At 39.5% G+C, this 23,676-nt stretch overlaps 1 protein-coding gene across 1 annotated transcript in view; it reads left to right on the top strand.

The window, feature by feature from the left end:
* The window catches only part of LOC138782175 (follistatin-related protein 4-like), a 584,758-nt gene that overhangs the window by 295,187 nt on the left and 265,895 nt on the right, over positions 1–23,676 (top strand). Inside the window, exon 3 of the mRNA XM_069956808.1 lies at positions 7,663–7,911. Coding sequence (XP_069812909.1) covers positions 7,663–7,911 — 249 coding nt within the window. The remainder of the gene's footprint in view (positions 1–7,662; positions 7,912–23,676) is intronic.

Raw genomic sequence — 23,676 nt, 5'->3', positions numbered from 1 at the left:
CTTCAATCGTTTAGCTATTTTAGTGTGGTTTGTTTACAGTCCAGTTCAGACAAGCCCGAACTTTACGGAAAAGTTTGGCAAACCCGCTGAACCTAACTTTTGAAAAGTCTGTTCATCTCTAATTGTGTCTAAAAGTGTCCTCTCTTTTAACATGTTTGGGCTGGGTTCACACTACGTATATCTCAGTCAGTATTGTGGTCCTCATATTGCAACCAAAACCAGGAGTGAATTGAAAACACAGAAAGGATCTGTTCACACAATGTTGAAATTGAGTGGATGGCCGCCATTTAATGGCAAATATTTGCTGTCGATTTAAAACAACGGCTGTTATATTGAAATAATGGCAGTTATTTACTGTTATATGGCGGCCATCCACTCAATTTCAACATTGTGTGGACAGAGCCTTTCTGTGTTTTTAATCCACTCCTGGTTTTGGTTGCAATATGAGGACCACAATACTGACTGAAATATACGTAGTGTGAACCCAGCCTTAAGACATAGATGACATATACAGTTTAATCAATTCAAAAATTAAATGTTAAGTTAATTTAAAAATCAATCAATTATTGAACCAAAAATGTCTTAGATTTCATATTTTAGTACCATATTTCCCTCCCTATTGTCAGGGCCCCCAAACAAAGAGACGCAGGATAAGTGTACCCTATGATTAGCATCCCCCATGCTGTCCCTACCTACTTGCAGAGCAGGTCCTAACTGACCATCCGCAACTGGACGGCAGTCCCTGCTCTCAAATAAATGCAACACACAGACAGACAAAACACAGGACACAAAATAGATAGCACAAACGGGCCAAGGAGAATACCAGACAAGCAAAGTACGAAAGCCAGATATAGTAGCAAGATGAACTGAGGACAGAGTAAGGTAAACTGAGGACAAGGTGAGGCACACTGAGGACTAAGCGAGGCACACTACCAAAAGACAAGGAATGGAAAGAAACAGGCAAAGGTATCAGGAAATCAGGAATAAAGACTGTAAGGCAAAAAGGCTGGATCTAGCTAAACAGACAAGCTGCACAAGAATATGAAGAGCCCAGACTTAAAGTCCTGGACTCCAAGCTCATAGATTAAGCAAGAGAAACACAGAAAGCCAGAGGTGAAGAGACCTGTCCATCTAAACACAGCAGAGACAATTACTTACAGCCAAAGGCACAGTCTTTGGTGCAAAGGTCGAATCTTCGCCGCAGAGGGTGGCAATGATGTTCTTTCAGGCACGATCATTACACCTATAATAAATAAGTTACCTCTAAAATACAGTTCTGTATTTGCCGTTGACAGTTCGGCTTATTAGTTACACAATAGTCTGCAGCTCAGAAAAAACAGTTTGTTGGTGCCAGTTGTCACATGAAAAAAGTCCATATGGTGTTGTGAGCTGTTACAACTCTGGGATCGTATTACTGTCCATTAGGCATAGAGACAAAAGCAGGGCTGCGGTGCACATGGGTGCATCGTATGGGTACATACGATGGGTACAGGTGCAGAAAAACAGGTGCAAAACAAATATATAAACAAAGCAACTCCTGCTCGTCTGAACGCTTCCTATACATTGCAGATACTGGCTTCATCTAGTGTGCAGCTTCTCGAGACCCGAAAGCAAAGTCCTAAGTACCAGCTGCTCTAGTCAGCTCACTATATGGGGGGTAGGCACCCACCCTGCATTAGGCCCCGTTCTCACTGAGCAAAGGTAGCGGAATTCTGCGACGAAATTGTCCGCCGCGGAATGCCATTAGCCTCCCGCTCATAATGGGAGTCTATGGGAGGCGTGCGCTCCTGCTCTGTACGCGCTGAAGAATGAACATGTTTATTCTTCAGCGCGTACAGCAGGAGTGCGCGCCTCCCATAAACTCCCATTATGAGCGGGAGGCTAACGGCATTCCGCGGCAGACAATTTCGACGCGGAATTCCGCTACCTTTGCTCAGTGGGAACGGAGCCTTAGTACGTAAATATGCTCACCGAGGGAGCTATTCCTTTAACTAAACCATTAAGGAAAAGGGGCATAAACGATTGCGATCAGCCTTAGTGCTGATCCCTGCCTTTGCAGCAGGGCGTCGGTTGTATGTTACTCCACAACATACGGGTACATTAACGTTTCTTTGTGACAGTTAGCACTCACCCGCTCCATAAATATATTGCCTATTCAGGGAAGGAGTTCCAATTAAGAAATGTGTTTTATTTATTAGTAAAATAAAGATGTAAAGATAGCTCATTATTGCTTTGAAAATATCAGTCTAAAAATATGTGGGCTTGTCATGTACAATCCATGTTCTTCATATACTAATGTGAAGAGACAAGAAGATGAGTAGTGTGAATGGGGAACACATGCTGTGCTGATCCTAAGTGAAAGCTGAAAGTCACTAGAACACCTGTGATCTAGGCAGAACGATGAAATTCTTCCCTTGAGTTATTGCACATTTCACAAAGCCAAAACAAATGGGCCTAAAAGTATGTTAAAGGGTTTACCAGCAGTGCAGAGCAATGAGCCGTACACATTGTGCCATTCCCGGAGCCAGTAACTCTCTTGTGCTAAGCTTTGATTTCAGTTCATCTGTGCCCCAAGTGAAAGCATTTTACACTTGCTGCTTTCCTACTGCAGATTTGGCGATCGTCCTATGTAAGGTATTTCTCCTTCCAGATTCATCCCTCCCCTCTGTCTCAGAGATTAGTCTACCTTGCACCTGTTTTGGCAGCTTCCTTTATTTGGCTCACATCTGCTGACACCAGGCATTTGGAAGCCTAGATCGTCTATCATTTGGCAGGTTGTGACATTCACCTTAAAAAAAATTAAGTTATTAACTGGCATAATATGAAACATCAGGATTTTTAAAAGTTTTAAAATTTCATTATTTATTTTACAAATTAAATTGAAAATAATTTTTTTAAAAAAGTGATTTGTTGCCATTATTTTATATGTGTTTCTATAGGGCATACAAGATTGTACCTTTCTGATTTCTCCACTTGTATATATCTTTTTCAAAAGTATTTACTGTATTATAAACTGCATATAAAAAGCCAGATAGTAAAATAACTGAAAGTCTTAGATTGGGTTCACACTACATTTTTGCAATCTGTTTTTTTCATCTGTTTTTGCAAAAAATGGATTGAAAAACAGATGTATTTCTGTGCAGCCGTTTGGATCCATGTTTCCATTGACAAAAATGTGGTCCACTCTGTTTTTGTGTACGTTAAAAAAAAGGATGCTTTGATCCTTTGATGCTTTTTTTTTTAGAATGGAAGCCAATGAAAAAATGGATTAAAATGGAATGCAGTTCCTCCATTCGTTTTTTGCAAAAACAGATAAAATAAAGGGATTACAAAAATGTAGTGTGAACCCAACCTTAGTCTGTTCAAATGTGTTTTTTGGGTTCTGTCATATATGGGGGGAAAAAAAAAAAAAAAAAACGCTGCCCTGGATCCTTTAACTATCAGAAGCCATTTACTAATAATTGGGTCAGCTGGAATTTGCATAATGCTGAAATATTACTTGTTCTTTTTGTGTATTACAACTACATTACTGTAAAGTATTGTATGTATTCAGACATAGTGTTATGTTGTTGATAAAGTTTTGTTAATAAAAAGTAAAGGTGAAGAGAGAGAAACAGGGAGTGTGAGTGGGGTTTTCCTGCTGCTGTTCTTCAAGCATGGGAATGAGACAAGTAGACATCTTAGAGGAGAAGTCCAGTGAAAATGTTTATTAAAGTATTGTATTGCCCCCCCCCCCCCAAAAAAAAAAAAAAAAAAGTTATACAAATTACCAATATACACTTATTATGGGAAATGCACATAAAGTGCTTTTTTTCCCTGCACTTACTACTGCATCAAGGCTTCACTTCCTGGATAACATGGTGATGTACCTTCCTAGATAACATGGTGATGTCACTTCCTAAATAACATGGTGATGTCACTTCTTGGATAACATGGTGATGTCACTTCCTGGATAACATGGTGATGTCACCACCCACTGAAACTCCCAGAGCTGTGTAGGCTGTGGCTGCTGGAGAGGATGATGGCAGGGGGACACTGAGGGACACAGGGCACTGGAGGGACACTGAGCATCCCTCTGCTATCATCCTCTCCAGCAGCCACAGCCCGCACAGCTCTGGGAGTCGAGTCGTGAAATCATCATTTTAGAAAGTGAAGCCTTGATACAGTAGTAAGTGCAGGGAAAAAAGAACTTTAAGTGCATTTCCCGTAAGGCCATGTTCACATGGCGTAAGAGACCGGCCGTCCCGTGACCCGGCCGGGTCACGGAGTTGCCAGTCTCTGAAAAGATCATCCTGGCCAGTACTGCAGTACCAGCCGGATGATCTTTATGTCTGTAGAGTTTTGATGCGGGCGCATCCGTGCGCGCCCGCATCAGAACTTCCCACTGCACAATATGAAGCAAGTGTCCGGAGCCGCTCGCTTCATAGTGTGCACTGACATGGGTTGTAAATATAGGAATGATGGCGCTTAAGGTACTCAGTGACAGGACAAACTCCTGTCACTGAGTGATCGGGACCCCCACAGCCATGCTGCGGGGTCCCAATCGCGTGTTCCGATGGGCGGCGATAATCCACTTACCTTTGTTCTGTCAGTTTGGCCATCCATGCATAGAGTCTGCTCTCAGGCAGGCTCTATGCTATGCTATGGCATAGCATAGCATAGTTCAGTATATGCAATCTCATGATAATCTCGTGAAAAAAAAGTGTAAAAAAAAAGTGTAGTAAAAAAGTTTTTAAAAGTATAAAAAAAAACTTATAACCCCTCCCAATAAAGTTTAATATACCTCCTTACCCATTATAAAAATAAAAATATTTAAAAAATAAAAATAAACATTATATAGTTTAGCATGCGGGATTGTCATATCTATTAAAATATTACATTATTGTTCCCGCACGGTGAGCGGCGTAAACAAACAAACAACAACAAAAACCACCAGGATTGATTATTTTTTTAAATTATTTATCAGAAAAAAATAAAAAGTGGTAAACATTTTTTTGTTACACCAATATAATATTAATAAAAACTAGAGATCATGGTGTGACACCCCAACTGGCCCTGTAGGTGGAAAAATAAAAGTGATATGGCTCTTAGAAGGTGGGGAGGAACATTGCATGCATTTGACCCAGACATCTGTGCATCAATGGGCTCAGTCTTGAAGGGGATAAGGAATAGAAAAATGCCCTAGATTTATCACTCTATGATTATGTGTCCACAACAATTTTTTTTGTCTGTTTATCATTTTTCAAAATGCAGTCCTTTATTTTGAGTTCAAAATAATTTTTATTATTTTGGGTTTGGCCGCTCATCAGTGCATTGATGGCTGTTGGTACATTATTCTAGTTTAGGTGGACTGATTGCCCTTTGGGTGTGTCTTTAATTGAAAAGTCCAATGAATTTAATAGTAAAAACAGTGAAAGGACAGTGAAAAAAGAACAACTAAAAAGTGGACCCCATATCAGTCCACCTTTGAATAGTTTAGTGTTAACAGAGCCTTGGAAGGCTAGGTAAGGAGGTAGAGGGGTAGGGAAGAACAAGAGGATAGTCTCTTCTTCAGAAGAAAAGAAGGAAAGGATATCATCCATTACCTAGCTTAAAAACTAGATGAACTACAGTAAGTCACTTTAGACAGGGTAAATGAAGCAAAGTCGGGTCTCCCACTACCACGTCTACTCCGACTCCTAATAGAATGCTTAGGAGGTGTGTCTGAGAAGAGGTCTAGTCAGAAGAGTTTAGGGGCTAACACAGGCTGGGAGGGTCAGAGTATATCCTGAGATATTCTGCTGTTTCCCTATATGAAAGCCAAGGTGTCCAACACCGTTTATACCTTTTTTTTAGAACTTAGGGTCTCACTGCAGAGTTCTTCAAAAAGTTGCTCTTGAGTTGATGTCAGGAATAGAAACATTTCCTATTCTGCTCCACAGACATATCAGAGAAGCTGACAGGTCCTCTTTAAAAAAAAATGGTTTTGTTTAATTGGTTTAGAATTACAAAATTTGAAGTGTTTAACATCATCTGCATTTTTAACTCAGAATCTCTTCAAGCTGGTTTCAGTCCAATTCAGTCATTTTCTTTTATAACATCACGCTATCTTTGGAAGGTTTTCAGATAGCTCCACCACATATGTTTCCAATTTGAAAAGCTTTGTTTATTAGTTTGAAGTATGACAGCAATTTACCGTGAGCTGTAAATACAGATATTAAATAAACAGCAACGCATAAGAGCCCAGATTGAGCATATTTAACTTTATTGATGAACAGATGTTTGAAGGATACCTGGATTTAATGAAAAGAAAAAAAAAACTTGCATGTTATTTGTTGCAAAAAAGAAATACATAGAGTGGATATGACATCAAGGAATAAGGCTCCATATGCATAGGATTTTTTTTTGGTAACCCGCCACTGCAGCCAAAACGAAGAGTGGATTTAGGAATAGAAGAAATAAAGCCTTATATGTCTGCTTCCTACTTGATTCACCATTGGCTTTAGCTCAAAAATTTCAGTGGCAGTTTCCCTAAATAAACTGCTGTATTTGACGGCAACCGTAGAGTTTATTTCCTGCAAGGCCTTACACATATTGTAGATTTATTAAAGGGAAACTAATAGCAGGTTCATAAAAACAAACCAGCTGTTATATACCTGTAGGGGAAGAAATGTAGCTTCCATCACTGACCTTTTTATCTTGCTCTCTGATACCATTTTGGGTATTTCTATCCAAAGGAAATATGTTAATAATAAGCTGATTTGGTGCACTTAGGCCATTCCCTCCATCCTGCCTGCTTGTTGCCTCTTATGACGCCTCCTACTTATCCATATTCATACAGTATATGTAGTGAAAAGTAGTAATGTCTCCGTCCAAGGCCCAGATTACGCATTTGCGCAGTAACACTAGTTGGATGCTAGTGTTACTGTGCAAGATTTATAGAGGGAGACGTATTTACCAATGCATATATATATATATATATATATATATATATATATATATATATAAATGCATAAGTATAAGGCATAGTACAAGTCAAGCAGGCGGGACAGTGCACTGAGGGGTCGGGGAACATCTATAGTTGTGTATATATATGTATCAGAACCAATTAAAATTAACATGTTTTATCCCATTTCGGATGGAAGACTGATTGCTATGATACAAATGCTCAGGGTGTGGCTTTTTTTTTTTTGTGAAACTGCGGCGCTTTTTCTACCATAGACTTCAATGAGATTATCACAGTGCAGAAGATGAGATGTTAGTTCCCAATTTCAAGTTTTTTCTATAATATTATATTCTCAAAAAGTTCACTCTAGTGCAGCAAAAACATAATTACAATTGAGAATTCTTACTTTATCCATAGGACATTGTTTACCTACTCGCAAACTCAAAATTAAATTTATTGACCACGTCCGTTTTTATCAATATCAATCCGGGTTACATTACCATTTTTTCCTGCTACTTCTTGGCCCTTATTTCCCTTTGTATGTTGTTCTTATTTGCCAAATCTTTTTCTTTTAAAACTAAGTAGTGCATGATTTATTTTATATCTGTTATTGAAGAGAACAACTCTTTACAATGATTCTAAATAAACATATAAAATTCAAACAAAAGAAATAATGAATAGATCATAATGTCATGGCACAATCTTGTGTTGACTTCTGCCTCTTACTATTTTTATAGTGAATGAAAAAGAAGAAAAGCTTTCCTCCCCGTGTGAAATGAAGTACTGTGGGCAAGGAAGAAGATGTATTGTTAGTCTAGAGACTGGGCTTCCAGAGTGTGTGTGCATAGAGAGATGCAAACCTAGATATATGCCAGTTTGTGGATCTGATGGCAAGTTTTATGAGAACCATTGTGAACTTCACCGGGCTTCTTGCTTACATGGAAAGAAGATATACATTGTGCACAGCAAAGACTGTTTCTTCAAAGGTAGGTTGTAAATGGACATTATGATGTTTGATAGACTTTTAAAAAAGCTAAATTAACTCGTTCTACTGGGTTAAAGGCATCAGTGGAAGCAAAAGTTATGTAACAAAAATCTGTGGTTGCAAAGTCTAATGTGAGGTTCAGGTATTTCCATCCCACTTACAAAGTCTTGACCTGCTCTGAACCAGTAAAACCTTAGAAGCAGAAATTTCCTAGGATAAATTCTGCAAGAGCCTAGGAAATTATGCTTGAACTGAACTGGTCTTGGAACAACGATCGCTAGGGGAATGAAAAACACAAACATTCGTAGATATAGCCCATTGGGCAGAACTGGGTAAGTATTCTATCCTTGCTAGATAGAGAAACTTCATGCTAGATTGGCAAAGCAGGTGCACAGTGCTAAAAATAAAAGTATATGGAATATACAGTATATATATATATATATATATATATATATATATATATATATATACACACACAGAGTGGTCCAAAAAAATGTATCCACTGTTTAAAAGTCCATAACTTGCAAACTAATTGACGGAATTGTCTCATATTTGGTAGTGTACTAGTTTGTAGTTCCAGCAGTCACCACACAAGCGTTGTATTGTTTTATCAGATGACAGTCGCCAGATAGTCTGGCTGGCGCAAGGCTTACATTCGATGAAAGGAAGTCAGTTTTGAGGTGGTATTTTAAGTACGAAAACATTAATGAGGTTCAACTGCAATGGCGAAATGAGTATCAAATAGAGCCACCAACACGTTTAACGATTCGTCGCATTCGAAACAAATTTGAAGCCGAAGGCTGTTTTAAAGATGTACACAAACAACGATCTGGACGACCTGTAACAGTAACAAGTCCAGCTAACTCCCGTCGTGTGTTACAACAATTCACTAGCTCACCACAGAAGTCTTTGAGACAGTGTGTTCGTGAAACTGTTGTGAGTCGCTCAAGTGTTCGGTGAATTTTAAAGACAGCAAAGTGGAAGTGCTACATCCCACGATTGCTACACGCAATGAACGAGGACGACCCAGATGGTAGAATGGAGTACTGTGAGTGCTTTAACAACATGGTGCGCAACGATGACGAGTTTGCAGAGATGATTGTGTGGTCTGATGAGGCACAGTTCAAACTCAATGGTACAGTAAATCGCCACAATTGCATCTACTGGGCCGCCCAAAATCTGAACGTCCATGTCAACAAAGCCATGAATTTGCCAGGAGTAAATGTGTGGTGTGGGTTGTCGTACCGGGGCTTGATTGGGCCATTCTTCTTTGACAGCACAGTTACCGGTGAGGTGTACCTTCATAAGCTTCATACATCCATTTTACCTGCCATCCGAGAACTGTATGGAGACGGAAGATTTTACTTTCAACAAGATGGTGCCCCAGCCCACTACCAACATCGTGTTAGGGCGGATCTCGACGAAAATCTACCAGGAAAATGGATAGGCCGTAGAGGTGCTGTGGAGTATCCACCACGTTCCCCAGACTTAACTCCTCTGGACTTTTACCTGTGGGGAACACTAAAGGACGTCGTTTATCGACAAAAGCCACACACATTCGATGAACATTCGAGAATCCATCGTACATTCATGTGCAAATATCGAACTGAACACGTTGCAGTCAGTAGTTCGTGCTGCAGTTCGGCGGCATCGTTTGTGTGTGGATGTGAATGGTGACCATTTCGAACACCTACAGTGATATCTTTAAGTTGGACTTTAAGCTACACCTTCACCAAATATGAGACAACTCCGTCAATTAGTTTGCAAGTTATGGACTTTTAAGCAGGGGATACATTTTTTTGGACCACTCTGTATGTGTATATATATATATATATATATATTCCATATACTTTCATTTCTAGGACTGTGCTCCTGCATTGCCAGTCCAGCATGAAGTTTATCTAGCAAGCATGCAAGCATGGAATATTTACTATATATATATATATATATTTATATATATATATATATATATATATATATATATATATATATATATAGACCAGCAAAATTACCGCAGCACTCCGTAGGTAAATTTTCAAACTGTGAAGTTTATTGCTTCCACAAGTGCATTTAGCAACGTTTCAGCTCAATCGGTATGAGCCTTTCTCAAGCTGTGCAACATACATGTGTATATATATAGTGTATGAAATTATAGACATGCCACACTTTTGCTGCACACCTCCTTAATAGGGCCATCACCAGGATTGCCTTTTGCTTTGCAGATTTAAGCCCCTATTACACAGGGCGACCGGGCTGTCAGCGCTCGCTTGCTCCTCATTTCCAGCGCTAATATACACTTCGGCAGCAAGCGGGTAAGAGCCAGGGTGGCCGCGGGGAGCTGCGCGGGGGGGGGGGGGGGGGTTGTTGGGTCAGGCTGGCTGCCCGGGTGATCCTTTGATTGATTGGGCAGCCCATAGAAGATATCAGTGGTCTGCCGCTGCTGCTTCTGTTCCGCTGAGCGAGGGCAGCAGATCGTTGCTATCTAAGTCGTTTGTCTTTCAACATGTTAAAAGACAACGACAGACAACAATCAACCGACATTGTTCATGTTGGCTGGTCACTGTTCTCTATTACATGAGATGATTATCGCCAAATACAGCCAATAATCGTTTTGTGTAATAGGGCCTTTAGGTCTCAGTACCCATCAGATTTTTATGGTGTCTCCATTAGATAACATTGTAATTGTACACAATGTTTCTCACCAATTGTTGATTATTACTCTCTGTAACACTGATCCCACAGCTACAATAATAATTCTACTTGCCTGAATAATTCTGACCACCTTAATTTGGCAGCTAAGCAAAAACCTGATTTGGATGTCATATCAAACCTAAATTCATGTTTGATGAGCCCAACCCACCCACAATGAGCTTAGATCAGTTCCAAGATGCACAGCTATGTTGATTTCAGGCTTCTATGATTGCAAGTCATTAGCTGATGTAATGAAGATTGATGTCCGATGCTTGTTTGAATACATCTGTTGTTCAGCGATACCGTAAATATGATAAATAATATGATAGAAAAGGTACAGATGTTGAAGGCATTACTACTTTAAGTGCAGAACTCAATCTTGCTTTTAATATTGTAGTAGAGATGAGCCTATTAATAGTTTAATAGTTGTTACATTGTTATAACAAGATTTAAATGCCACATACTATGGATGAATCTAACATGAAGGTAATATTTATACATATACTAATTTTTCCAGTAAAAACAATATTATTTTGATCAATCACCAGTTAATAAAAGACAGTGGTTGGGATAGCTTGTACCTTCCATTTTCAAAGATGATAATTGTTAAAAAGGAAAAGAAAAAGTCACCATCAGGGAGGTCTCTACTCTACTATTTTCTGTATCTAAAGGCAGTGGCGTAGCTACCATAGAGGCAGGGTAGACAGTTGCTATGGGGCCTGTGCAGGAGGGGGCCCAGGGGAGAAGGTAAGAATGTGTGTCCTTCTGCTTAACCCCTTATGTACTGCAGTGTGTAAGTGACCCAATGTTTACTTACATGCTGCAACACAAAAAAAGGGTTAACAAGCAGAAGACAGAGATCTCTGCTTCACTGCACTGATAACCTCTGACCTCTGTTCTCCAGCTGGCAATCCAGTAGGAAAGGAAAATGTGCCGAGCTCCATGCAGAGGTCAGGGGTTTTCAGTGTACCAGCAGTAAAGCAAGGTAGGAGCTTTTTGTAATTGAATACTGTTACAGGCAAACCCTTGATGGTGGAAGGGGTCTTGGCATTAGACAAATAAGTCTTATTTTCCTTTGTGGGTTCTCCAAGTGGAGAGTAGGGACCTTAAAAAACAGTGTGTCATGGTACAATGTACAATTTCTTGCACACATTTGGACAATGTCAGTGTAAAAATCAGAAGTGATGACTGACTACAAGAAATACTTGACGTAGCAAAACCATATTAATTGCTGACTTTGGTAAACACAGCTAACTGCAAGCTTAAATATTGATAGGTAACTGAAATCTGGATTCGGGGAGAATTAGAAGCTTTAGAAAGTGTTGGCATCAATAGAGTCGTGTCAAACAAATTTTCTTCCTCAAGAGATTTTAAAGAGCATTGCCCTTTGGTTCCTTTCTAAATCTCTGTTCTTGCTTCTTGGCAGCTCAGCTGTAGAGTTGCTGACCTGGCATCTATAATTGCATTTAAAATATATGTGAGAACCAAGCGGAACTTTCTGGCTGATCATTCTAAGATTGACTTATCTTGGTAATGACAGCCTGCTAATCCAATCACTGTACATGGAGCTGTCCCACTTTAGTCAGTGATTAGCTGAGGGGCTATTGTTGCCGAAACGAGTTCAGCGGGGGACCCAAATAAACCACAGGAGGATCTCAGGGCAGCATGGTTAGGTGAAAGCACTGATGTCAAGATAACATAGGTCCTATGACCAGAGGATACGAGTGATACAGAGTCACTTTGTGTAGTTTTGTGTAGATTTATTTTAAACAAATGTGTGTGGTTTTCTATAATAATAAAGGTTATTTTTTATCCCACTAATAGGAGTTTGTAAAGGGGGACATTGCAATATTGGCAACTAAATGGTTTTTTTGGATACAATATAAAATATTGGTCCTCTAACTCCTACAGCAGTACAAAAAAATACAGCTTTCTAATCAGCATTAAGAAGCACTTCTTTGTGTCTGTGTCTTCAAAAAAACTTGCCCAGTCAGCTAATCTGGGCTGCAGTGGTGAGTAGTAAGAAGGCCCTAGTGCTGACACCTACACAACAAAGTGCTTTGCAACAGGGACTGAAATTTAAATGTAGCAGGGGATTGAGGGTGAGAGGATATGTTTGTACCCTTTTTTATTATTTATTTAACTGGTTGGTGCCATCAGGTGTATGGAGTGGGGTTAGGACTCAAAGCCCGCTCCATACATCATGGCTCATGGCTGCAATCAACAGCTGGGAGCCGCAACTAATAGCCAACATAGATTGATTGTCCATGTCAGCTACTTTAAACATATCTGTCATCAAGTGTCTTATAAAATACATGCAAATTTGTATGGGCATTGTCTATGATCCTTTCTAGATTTTTTTTTTTTTATCTTTTCCTTTAGCAGCAATTGGCCCCATTCCTCTTCTCACCTTATCTGCAGTTCTCCGAAACTGTGCCTAGTTAGCATTCCACAGTAAGGAAGACTCCATAGTGACTGCAGCACACATTGTACAGATGATAAATCACTCCCATATTATTTTATAATCATATAACTGAATATATTAGTTGCCTAGCACATAAAAAAAAAAATCTTTTATGATCTAATTCTGTCTCAGTAAAACAAATTACCATATACAACAATAAACTAGCAACCCTGCCCCAGAAATGTATTATAACCACTAATGTAACGCTTAGCAGAACTACTACTCCCATAATTGCAAACATCTCGGGGCATGATATGAGTTGTAATTGTTCAATAGTTCTAGCCTGCAATACACTAATTTACATGTAGATATGACTTGTGTTTCCTGACTACTACACTACAGCTGCTGTGGCATCATAGATAAATATATATATATATATATATATATATATATATATATATATATATATATATATATATATGCTGTATGAAAGTAAAATGTCCTCTTATCACAGTAATATATTAAACACTTTTTCAACTTGTCCCTGTCAAAACTGCAATGTGAACCCAGCACTGCAAAGCTACAGTTCTAACAACTGAGCCACTATGCTGCTGATAGTGGCACAAATGCCACACACACACTCACTGCATAGGTCCCTTCCTGTGGGAATTTGGTGGGAGCATGGACCGTAGTTTGAGAAAAAGGGAGACACCTTGTGGCCACATGTTGACATTGGCATTTAAACAGCCTTTACATACTTTATTGGTGGTCCAGTGATCGTACTCTAGGCCTTCTGGGGCTGCCTGACACGGCAAATTATTCAGCCTGCTTTTAGTTGTTTTTGCTTATAGAAGTCCCCTATGGGAACAACAGAAATGTATATATTTTTTAAAAATATAAATAAATAGATACTATTAAAAAGTTTTTAACACACACATTAAAATAAATATATTTTATATCACAGCATGTGGAATTGGCTAAACTCAAAATCAAATTATAACAGTGCTCTTCTCCAACAGTAAACGGCATAAGAGCAAAAATATGAAGTGATCAAAAAGGCAAGCCTTCTTTTAGGATCATGCACAGATCAATATTGTTTTGTCCAAAACTTGAATTTATTGTTTTTGATCAGAGTTATGTTTTAAGGCTATGTTCACACACCATAAAATAATACCAAAATATGGTCATAACTTTGAGTGAAAATAAAACAATGTGTGAAGAGGTGAAGAAAAACAGGGATTCATTTTATAAAAGCAGGTTGTAAATAATGAGCGTGTTCATTATTCTTATGGTGGAAATTCATTACGACTGTTATGGTGCGTACGACTATATGGTGTGTGCACTGCAGACAACTTTCCTATTGACTTCAATTAAGAGCATTATTATGGTTGTCTTCTGACTTTTTGACTTTGAAATTATGGTTGTATTTTGGTATTATTTTACTGTGTGTAAACAACCTAAAAGGAAAAGACCACTCCGATATCTATTTGCAGAACAAAATATAGTTACAGAAAATGTATGCAATTATTTACATTTACTTGGTACAATACAACTAGAATGAGACATCACTGAGTCAGCTCTTCAGCCCAGGGATGTCCAGCAAGAACAATCAGGAAAATACATGACACAGTATTAAACTAAGGCTATGTTCACAATGTTTTTTCAGCTCAGTTTAAAATGACGTCAGTCATTTTGAGTCTAAACTAAAGGACGTCATTTAACTGTCTAGCCTCCCCTTTCCGGCTGTTGGTACATCATTCTAGTTTGGGTAACTAATTGCCCTTTAGATATGTCTTTATTGAAAAGTCCATTGAATTTAATAGTAAAAACGGAGAAAGAACGGTGAAAAAAAACCCTCAAACTACAAAAAAAAACGTCAGCTGTTTGCAAAAGACGTTCCGAAAATAATGATCTTTATTTTGATGTCCGCGGTAAAAACGTCCATTATTCAATACATTGTGTGCATTGGACGTCCGTCTTTCCATTGACTTTAATGCATTGCAATCAGTTAAATCGCAGCAATAACTGACGTTTTTTAAAATATCAAAAATTTCTCTATTTTTGACATTGTGTAAACATAGCCTAAGAGTGCATTTACACAGAGAGATTCATTCGACAGATTATTGAAGCCAAAGCCAGGAAAAGACTATAAACAGGGAACAGGTCATAAAGGGAAGACTGAGATTTCTCCTCTTCTCAAATACATTCATGGCTTTGGTTTCAAAAATCTGTCAGATAAATCTGTGTAATTACACCATTGCCTAGCCTTGTTTCCACATTGAGTTGTTCAGCTCTGTTAGTGATCAATGTCTCTTAATCCTAAAAGTGTCATTTCATTTGAGATATTTTAAGGGCAAAATCTGTAAAGAGTGAAAAAAATTAAATATTAAGATCAGTGAAAGTGAGAAAAGCTTCTATGAGAGTAACATGAAATGCTTCTTGTTGTAATTCACCTCATTCACAAACACATTGGTTCTTCCATGCATAATAATGATCTGTCAGGTTCAGCCTCATATAATGCCGTCATGTTAACTAACAGGAAGCAAGTCTACAACTGGTAATACAAATAGAGGGGGCAAATTCTAAGGGAGGGGGGCATAAACCTTATATGCTCCCCTTATGTAAAAAGTATATGTATAGTATATGTCGATGTAAGTAAAGTTAATTGTCCTTATTGCCATTATGTGTTACTTACAATGTGTGTTTCACTCCCATTATTGTCGTACACCTGTTAGCAGGGGCGGATTAACTTTACAATAGGCCCCAGGCTGTTGACCTCTCCACCCCACTGCAACAATGGTAGCCCTGGCTCATAGATGTGGGATAGAATTTTTTGCAAACCGTGTCAGAACTGTAGAAAGGAGACAATACACCACTGAAAGTATAAGTCTGTTTGGGTGGCCAGGGCCCCCCAGGAACTCAGGGCCCCAGGCTACCACCCAAAATGGACCTACTAGAATCCACTATGCCTGTCAGCCCTTGGGTATTTTTTGATACCAAGCTATTAACTTTGTAGCAAAATCCCCATACCCTGCCAGTTGCAGTGCACCAAGAATCCATGTTTCCTGGTTTCTAGCTTATAGCTGGTGGGCCCAGAATCAGTGTCGGTATACAGTATGTAGAATCTAATGCTAATGCACAGTAGTGATAAGCATTGTGGCACACCACAAAGACAAGGAGTTCATGGTCTGATAAGGTTATAGAGTTGTGTGCTCTAGATAACCAATAGCTGGAAAGAAGCGCTGATTTATAAGATTGCTGCAGGTGTGGACTACAGGGACCTAAAAAGCTGCAAAGCAAGCCCTGAATGACATTACTGAAGAGATCTCGAGTCCCACTAGTACAGTGGTGCCTTGGATGAATATGTCATATTATAAGTTACTGTACAGTGTACAATCAGCATGTTGTGTATAATGTTTAAAAAAACAGCAGTTTGTCGATACAGAATGGAGGTGCAGATCACCATAATGCAGTAGTGTAGAACAACAGGCTAGAATAGAGAAGCAGGGCTGCTGTCAGAGGTCTGTGTGGTCACATGACAGCAATGGGGAAGGGGTTCAGCACAGACCAAGGAAGAAGTGAGAATCACAGAGCTGTGCAGGAGGACAGTGACAGAAATTTTATATACAGCAGTTTGAATGGCTGAGTGTAAGGGCAGCCACATTATAGCAGCAGTATGTATAGCTGCAGGCATATTATAGCAGGAATGGAGAGGATGGAAAACACAAGGGCTGACAGATCTGCCATGATTTGAAAGGTGAGGGAGACTTCCTGGGTCAGAGTTCAATGCTGTAGACCACCTTGTGCAGGCCCGCCTCCCGCTATCATCCAGTACAGGGAGATCTTAAACCAAAGCGATGCTCTTAAACCAAGTTGCAATTTTAAAAAACTCTTCCTGCAAAACGCTATTAATCTAAGTTACTCTTAAACCAAGGTACCACTGTATTTGGGTTTCATTACTGTGATGATAGGGCTGGAGAGATTCAATCCCGGGGATAGAAAGATATTGGAGAGTGAAGAGACAGCTGGCTTTAGACAGATATTGGCGGACCTAAACATTAGAGATAAGCGAACCAGACCATCTGAACACAAGTTTGACCTGAAGTTTTGAGTTGAACTCGGATTTGGGTGGAATAAAAAAATGATTGGCCATGGAAAACTGCAGCAAAATGGTGGTTATAATAAAATAAAAAAAAAAAAAAAAAAAAAAAAAAGCTCATGTCCAGAACGTTTGCGCTGGCTCATTTGCAGGAAAGCAAATTAGCTTATCAGGAGAGGGTTAGCTAGTCATGAGGCACATAGGAGGGTGATGTCAGAGGTTGTATATAAGGTAGTGAGCATGTAGGCAGCGATTATTTTCAGCTCGGAAACTTAGGGAGCAGAGCATCACAGTCACAGGGTGCAGTACTCTTCATCTAATTCTCATCAGCAGTGACCAGTGTCAGCAACAAGGGGCAGAATTGAAAGGCAGGGAGAGAGAAGAAGTCTAAAGCAGCTGGCTTACTATAGAAGAAGGCAGGCAGCTGATTGTCTAATGGTGCCTTTACATTAAGATTTATCTGACATATTTTTGAAGCCAAAGCCAGGAACAGACTATAAACAGGGAACAGGTTATAAAAGAAAGACTGAGATTTCTACTCATTTCCATTCCAGGCTTTGGCTTAAAAATTTTTTGTCAAATAAAGGCACCCATAGTCTCAGCACCAGTGCATCCATTCAGCAACAAGGGGCAGATTTTGTCAGGCAGGGTAAGACGAAATTATTCAGCTCATCAGACTGATGTAAAATGTGACTCGCCCATTTGATTCAGAGAGCCTGAGCACCGGTGAAACATATTTCACATCATGCCTCAAAAGGTCAGATTTGTTGAGGCAGCGGGAGACACAAGCATTGTGCGCATCAGTGTGCAACTCCAGGGACCGCTGTAAAGTTTGAGTAGTATAGTCTGATTGCAGCAGTGTATTCTATGGTGGGTTCCATATGGTGTGCTGGTTACACTGACATCTACAATTGGCTATCCTAGGCCCTTTCAGGTCAAACAGACTGCTCCTGCTATGTCATAGCAGCTGGAATAAAGGTGTAAAGTTGTTTTTTGAACTTTCAGAGACCTATTGCAGATACTTTCTATGAATGGTAGGTATCTACTAAGATGAACAGAGTGAATGACTTTTAAATTCCATCAGTCGGCCGCTCTGTTATATCCACTTATGAGAGCTGTGTTCAGCACCTCAGGAGCCAGGTAATTTGGCGTTCTATATAAATTCCGCAAGTACAGACATTAGTGGTGACAAGAACTTTCTTAAACCTCGGGATAGTAATGGCTTGCTCTATTAGGATCTTTTCTCCGCTCAGCAGAGCCACCACCTGCCCATCATTTGTCGTTTCTTGGTAAAGCCAGTTTGCTGTTTTATAAGCCTTACAGAAGAGGATGGCCTGTGCAATAGTATTCGTTTCATACATGTTTGATATGGCCTGATATTTTGTGGGGTCCCTGACACCACTCCTTCGGCTGCCAACCACTCTCTGCTGTTGTGGGGTCCCTGACACCTCCTCCTGCTGTCAATGGAAAGACGGACGTCCAATGCACACAGTGTATTGAATAACAGAAGTTTTTGCTGTGGACGTAAAAAAAATGAACATGATCATTATTTTCAGACGTCTTTTGCAAACAGCGGACGCTTTTTTATTAGTTCACACACATTTTGTGTTTTGTCACCGTTCTTTTTCCGTTCTTACTATTAAATTCAATGGAGTTTTCAATTAAGCCACACCCAAAGAGCAATTAGTTACCTAAAACTAGAATGATGTCCCAACAGCCGTCATTGCACTAACGGGAGGCAAGGCTGCCAAATGACGTCCATTATTTTAGACTCAAAATAACGGACGTCATTTTAAACAGAGCTGAAAAAACGTTGTGTGAGCATAGCCTATATGAGATATAGCTTCTCCCTATATGAATACATCATATGACGACAAGTGGGTAGTGCCAGTTCTATTTCTCACTTATGTGAACTATAAAACTGTAGTTGGATTTTATTTGATGATCAATCAACCTTTTGATCCAATCCATTGAAATAAGGGTCTTGTAAAGCGCAAGAAATTGGTGTGGGAGCATCAAGATAGTAAATCTTCTTCTTGAGGTGTGGGGAACATGGTTTCCCATTAGACAATCATCCAGTTAATAGAATTCTCTGAGCATGAACATCTGCTTTAATGATATATTTATTCACTCACGCATTTCAGCATTGTAAAATATGCAATATTCTGTCAGTTCCCAGGCCAGCCCATTGATTAATATATTGCTTATGTTTCTGTGTACTGCCTTTTCTAACCTTGTGTGTGCTAGGTGCTTTTGTATTCATCTTATGTCGCGAATTGCTATAGAAAATGAGTTCTAGTTTCAGGAATCAGCAGCCATGCAATAGCTGTATCATACCTAATGATACAATGTCATACTTGAATAGGTTTTTGAACAAACCATGAAATAATATTAAAAGAGATCACCTCATTCACTGTGTACTATGACCATATTCAGTGATTTTATTTAGACTACACCTGCAGTCGAATCGTAATGGTTTTATGGTGGCCTGCATTTTGTTCATACACAAGAGAACAAGATATTCTCTTATGTGTGTACATGGTATAACATATACCATAGGTGTAATGCTATAATACCCGTATCATTCCTTTCAGAGACAAAACAAATAGAGTATGATGAAATTTCTGCCATAAAAAAAGTAAAAAAAATATCAGTATATACATTGGGGTGCCATGTGGGGGAAAACAAGGCAAATTGTGATTCTTTTGCACCCTCACTTTTCAAGTATGATAGATAGGTATGTGTTACAGCTATACAATCACAGTATCCCTTCCCCCTCCCCCCCCCCCCCAAATGATTACAAGGCATTTACATTCATTGACTTACAGGTGACATTCTCCTCCCCCTCTCTCCATATGTAGACAGTAAGACTGTAGACAGTAACTGGACTTCAATTTGGTACATAGCTAGACCTTGATTTTAATAGGTGGTAAAGCCTCCATTAAGTAGGTGGGTACCCAAATAAGTATATCCCGCATTAGATATCCCTAAATAATTGACGGATGACAGGGGCAGTGGGGACAATTATTACAAGCACTAACTCATCTCTCTACATGCCCGCGGTGTGAGCGCCCCCCCCCCCCAAGCCCACCCTCATTTCCCCTGGCAGATGGACTCATTGCTTATCCAATCAGTGACTGGAGCTAGGTCCCGCTCCACACACTGACTGGCTGAGCAGTCAGTCCATCAGCCGGGTTGTGACATGTCAGCTGAAAAGATCCTGCAGCCCAGTGCGGGTCCCGTGGTTGGCCCCGCCGTACAGGATCTGCAGCAGATTTGATGGCACAGATTTAATTTGAATCTGCAACTTCAAATCTGTGCCCTAAAATCTGCTGCAGATCCTGTACATGTGAACGCACCCTTAACCAATTTCCCCCCTGCCGGCTGTAAGTTTTTATAATCTGCTGGTTTTCTCCTTTAATAAATACTAACTGGTCTCAGAATGCAGTAACCTCATGAATAGTTTATCATACATGAAAATTTTTTGCATGCAAAGCTAGAAGTCCAGAGTATACGCCAAACTGAAATGTATTAAGAATTGGAAGACCTGTTTAATGTTGCATACTGTATGTTCGAAAGTAGCTGTAATGAGAACCGTGTTTATCTGTAATGCCTGAGTTCTTAACAGTGGTATTTGTGTGAGCAGAACGCAGCAAGCATGAATTTCCAGCATCAAAATGAAAATTATGAATATTTCAATTTAATAAAAGCAAGCATTGACCTTGCAGATGGAGAAAAATTGATACACGGAGTTTCATCATTATTTTCACAATGCAGTTAGTACTTTTTGCATGAAGAGTTCATTTTAGGTTTACAGTGTTGGCCCGGGAGCTGGGAAGCTCAGGACTGAACTATTCCAGTCTATTTCACCTACAAGTATGTCATACGGGTAATCCGGTGTAAGAAAATTGTATTTAAATAAAACTATCACTCCAGGCTATATATCTTTCTAATATAGTTTTATCACTAATAGTAATGTCTTCAATGTGTTTTTATATGCTTCACCCCTGACTGGAAATATAAAATAGGACTACAAACTGTATATTCTACTACTCCCAAGCTCCTCCCTCTCTTCCTAGAAAACGCATCATTGCAATTCTTGAAGCCAAAGCCAAGAACTGATTATAAATGGAGAACTGGTTATAAGGGAAAGACTGAGATTCCTCCTCTTTTCAGATCCATTCCTGGCTTTGTTTTTTTTAACAATTGCAATTAAAAACCTAAATGTGTGAAAATACCATTAGGCCTGTGATGGCAAACCTATGACACGCACATTAACACTGACACGCGTATAGCCATATTCGCTGACACGCAGCTGCATAAGGAGAAGGACTCCGGCACAGCCCCGGCGGTGTCACAATGGCAGCAGAAGCTGCAGCCCCTGGTGGTTCTCCCTTGCCTGGCTTGCACTCTTTGCTGATTGGATGGGTGCGTCACAACCTGCTGCAGCAGCGCTATGCTCCTGCGCACCTATGCAAGCTTAGCATTCCCTCATAAAGAACGACCAGACCATTCTGCAAGTCTGTAAGTATGTGGAGGTGAGGGAGAGGTTTCCGGATGAAGGTATAGGGGAGGAAGGGCAGGACTGGGGTGTGTGTTCTGGTGAAGGCATGGTGATAGGGGGACTGGGGGTGTATGCTGGTGAAGGGATGGGGACAGGGGGATTGAGGGTGTATGCTGGTGAAGGGATGGGGACAGGGGGATTGAGGGTGTATGCTGGTGAAGGGATGGGGACAGAGAATACATTTTTTGTGATTTAAACTATAAATATCACAAAATGTATTTTTTTTTGTCAAAGTAACACCACACGAGTTATGCTTGTTTTTTTTTTTTTTTTGCTGAAATCGTTTTTTTTTTCGCTATTTTTTCCCTATTGCATTCGTATCTACTGCAAACAACCGAACAACGTCTTATTCAATGCGAACGTTTTGCGAACGTTTTGCGAACGAGCAACGATAAAAATAGGTCCAGGTCGATATCTCGTTCGGTCGTTAATCGTTAACTGCATTTCAACCGAACAATTATCGTTTAGATTCGAACAATTTAACGATAATCTGAACGATAATCGTAATAGGGCCCTAAGCTGAAAAGCTTGCCCATCACTGCATTGGGCTGTGTACACCCATGACATTTTTGATGCATTTTTCGTGATGTCTCTGCTATTTTTTAGTAAATTGTGCGCTTATTGTAGTGTAGCACTATTTTTCCGGCAACTTTGACTATATTTTAGCAGAAATTGTGCTATTTTACAGCGTTAATATAATTTGCTGAAAAATAGTGGAAAAAGAGTGGGGAAAAAAAAACCATATGTGAACACAGCCTCAGGGAGGGTTTTGGTCTGGGAAGTGCTGGTGTATAGGATAATGTAGGGTGGGAGGATTGAGATGAAGAACTGAGGGAAAGTAATTCTTTCTTGGACTGAACAACTGCTAAACCAAGTACACCCACAAAATACAAAACTAAGACCCCAAAAAGAAATAGATTTTTGGTACAGTAGATTCAGAACTGAGACAGACAGGTAAACAATGCTATATGCTTCTGCAGCATCTAATTTTTTCATCTGATGTCTGAGTACCCCTTTAAAATGTATAACTTAATAGCAACTTTTTATTAGGGTACAAAAAGAATATGTTTGGAACATTCGTCCTGGGCTAGTAAAAGCCACAGAAATGTGTCTATTCCTGGTGTATATGTAGGTACAGTATCTGTGTGCAGCATGTAGTACATCAACAAACTGTTTTTGCTTTACGCGCATATAAAACTGAAGGAAAACTCTCGGAATGCGCCGGATGATCTGTTAGAAAATTGATCTGCGGACAGCAGACTGTCTATAAGAACTTTATAATAGAAGTCAGAAACAAGCTTCGGCTGACACTTTTCTCACATAACTACGAACAAATGATGTAAATCCTTCCTCTACTATAAACCATCAGACTGCAAATTGCAGATAATTTCTGACCTTGCTATGCAGCTGTCAAACCTGAAAATGTAGCATGCAAAGCCAAACAACTAGCACAACGTGCTGGATATTCTAACAGATATTTAAAGGAAGAAAGTTTAATTTTTGATTCAGATCCTTTTCACTATTTTTAATTAGCAACTTGTGGTCATACTGTTTAGATAAAGCAAAACCCTATCATTACCTACTGTAACAATGTATACAAAAATCTGTACCTGATTGACTTATTTTAACTGTTGTTTTTGCATCTTTTTGCTAAAATTACAATTGCCATTTGAAAAAAAAAACTTACAAAAACACAAGAGCTGGAAATAGAGATAGAACTATAACTTTCATATTACAGAAACCTAGGCTCAGGGACACATATAAGTTTATGGAAGCAGCACTTTCACATTCACTAGCAGTGAACAAGTACAGATTATGTCTCCTGGGGGACTGGGTTACCAAGTCAATAGAAAGTAAAGTAAACCCGCCCCCTAGAGGGAGCATTGCGGAGTCAGAGAGGACACCGAGAAGATGGTTTTAGACGTCCAGAGTAGGTAAATATGAGAAGGAAAAAAAAAAAAACAGGAAAAGGTTATATGTATATTAGACGTAAGGTGGTATTGGGAAG

The sequence above is a fragment of the Dendropsophus ebraccatus genome, chromosome 1 (genome assembly GCF_027789765.1).
Source record: "Dendropsophus ebraccatus isolate aDenEbr1 chromosome 1, aDenEbr1.pat, whole genome shotgun sequence".
NCBI classification, from domain to species: Eukaryota; Metazoa; Chordata; class Amphibia; order Anura; family Hylidae; genus Dendropsophus; species Dendropsophus ebraccatus.
The sequence above is the reverse complement of the archived record's forward strand: the minus strand, read 5'-3'. Positions and strand labels throughout refer to the sequence as shown.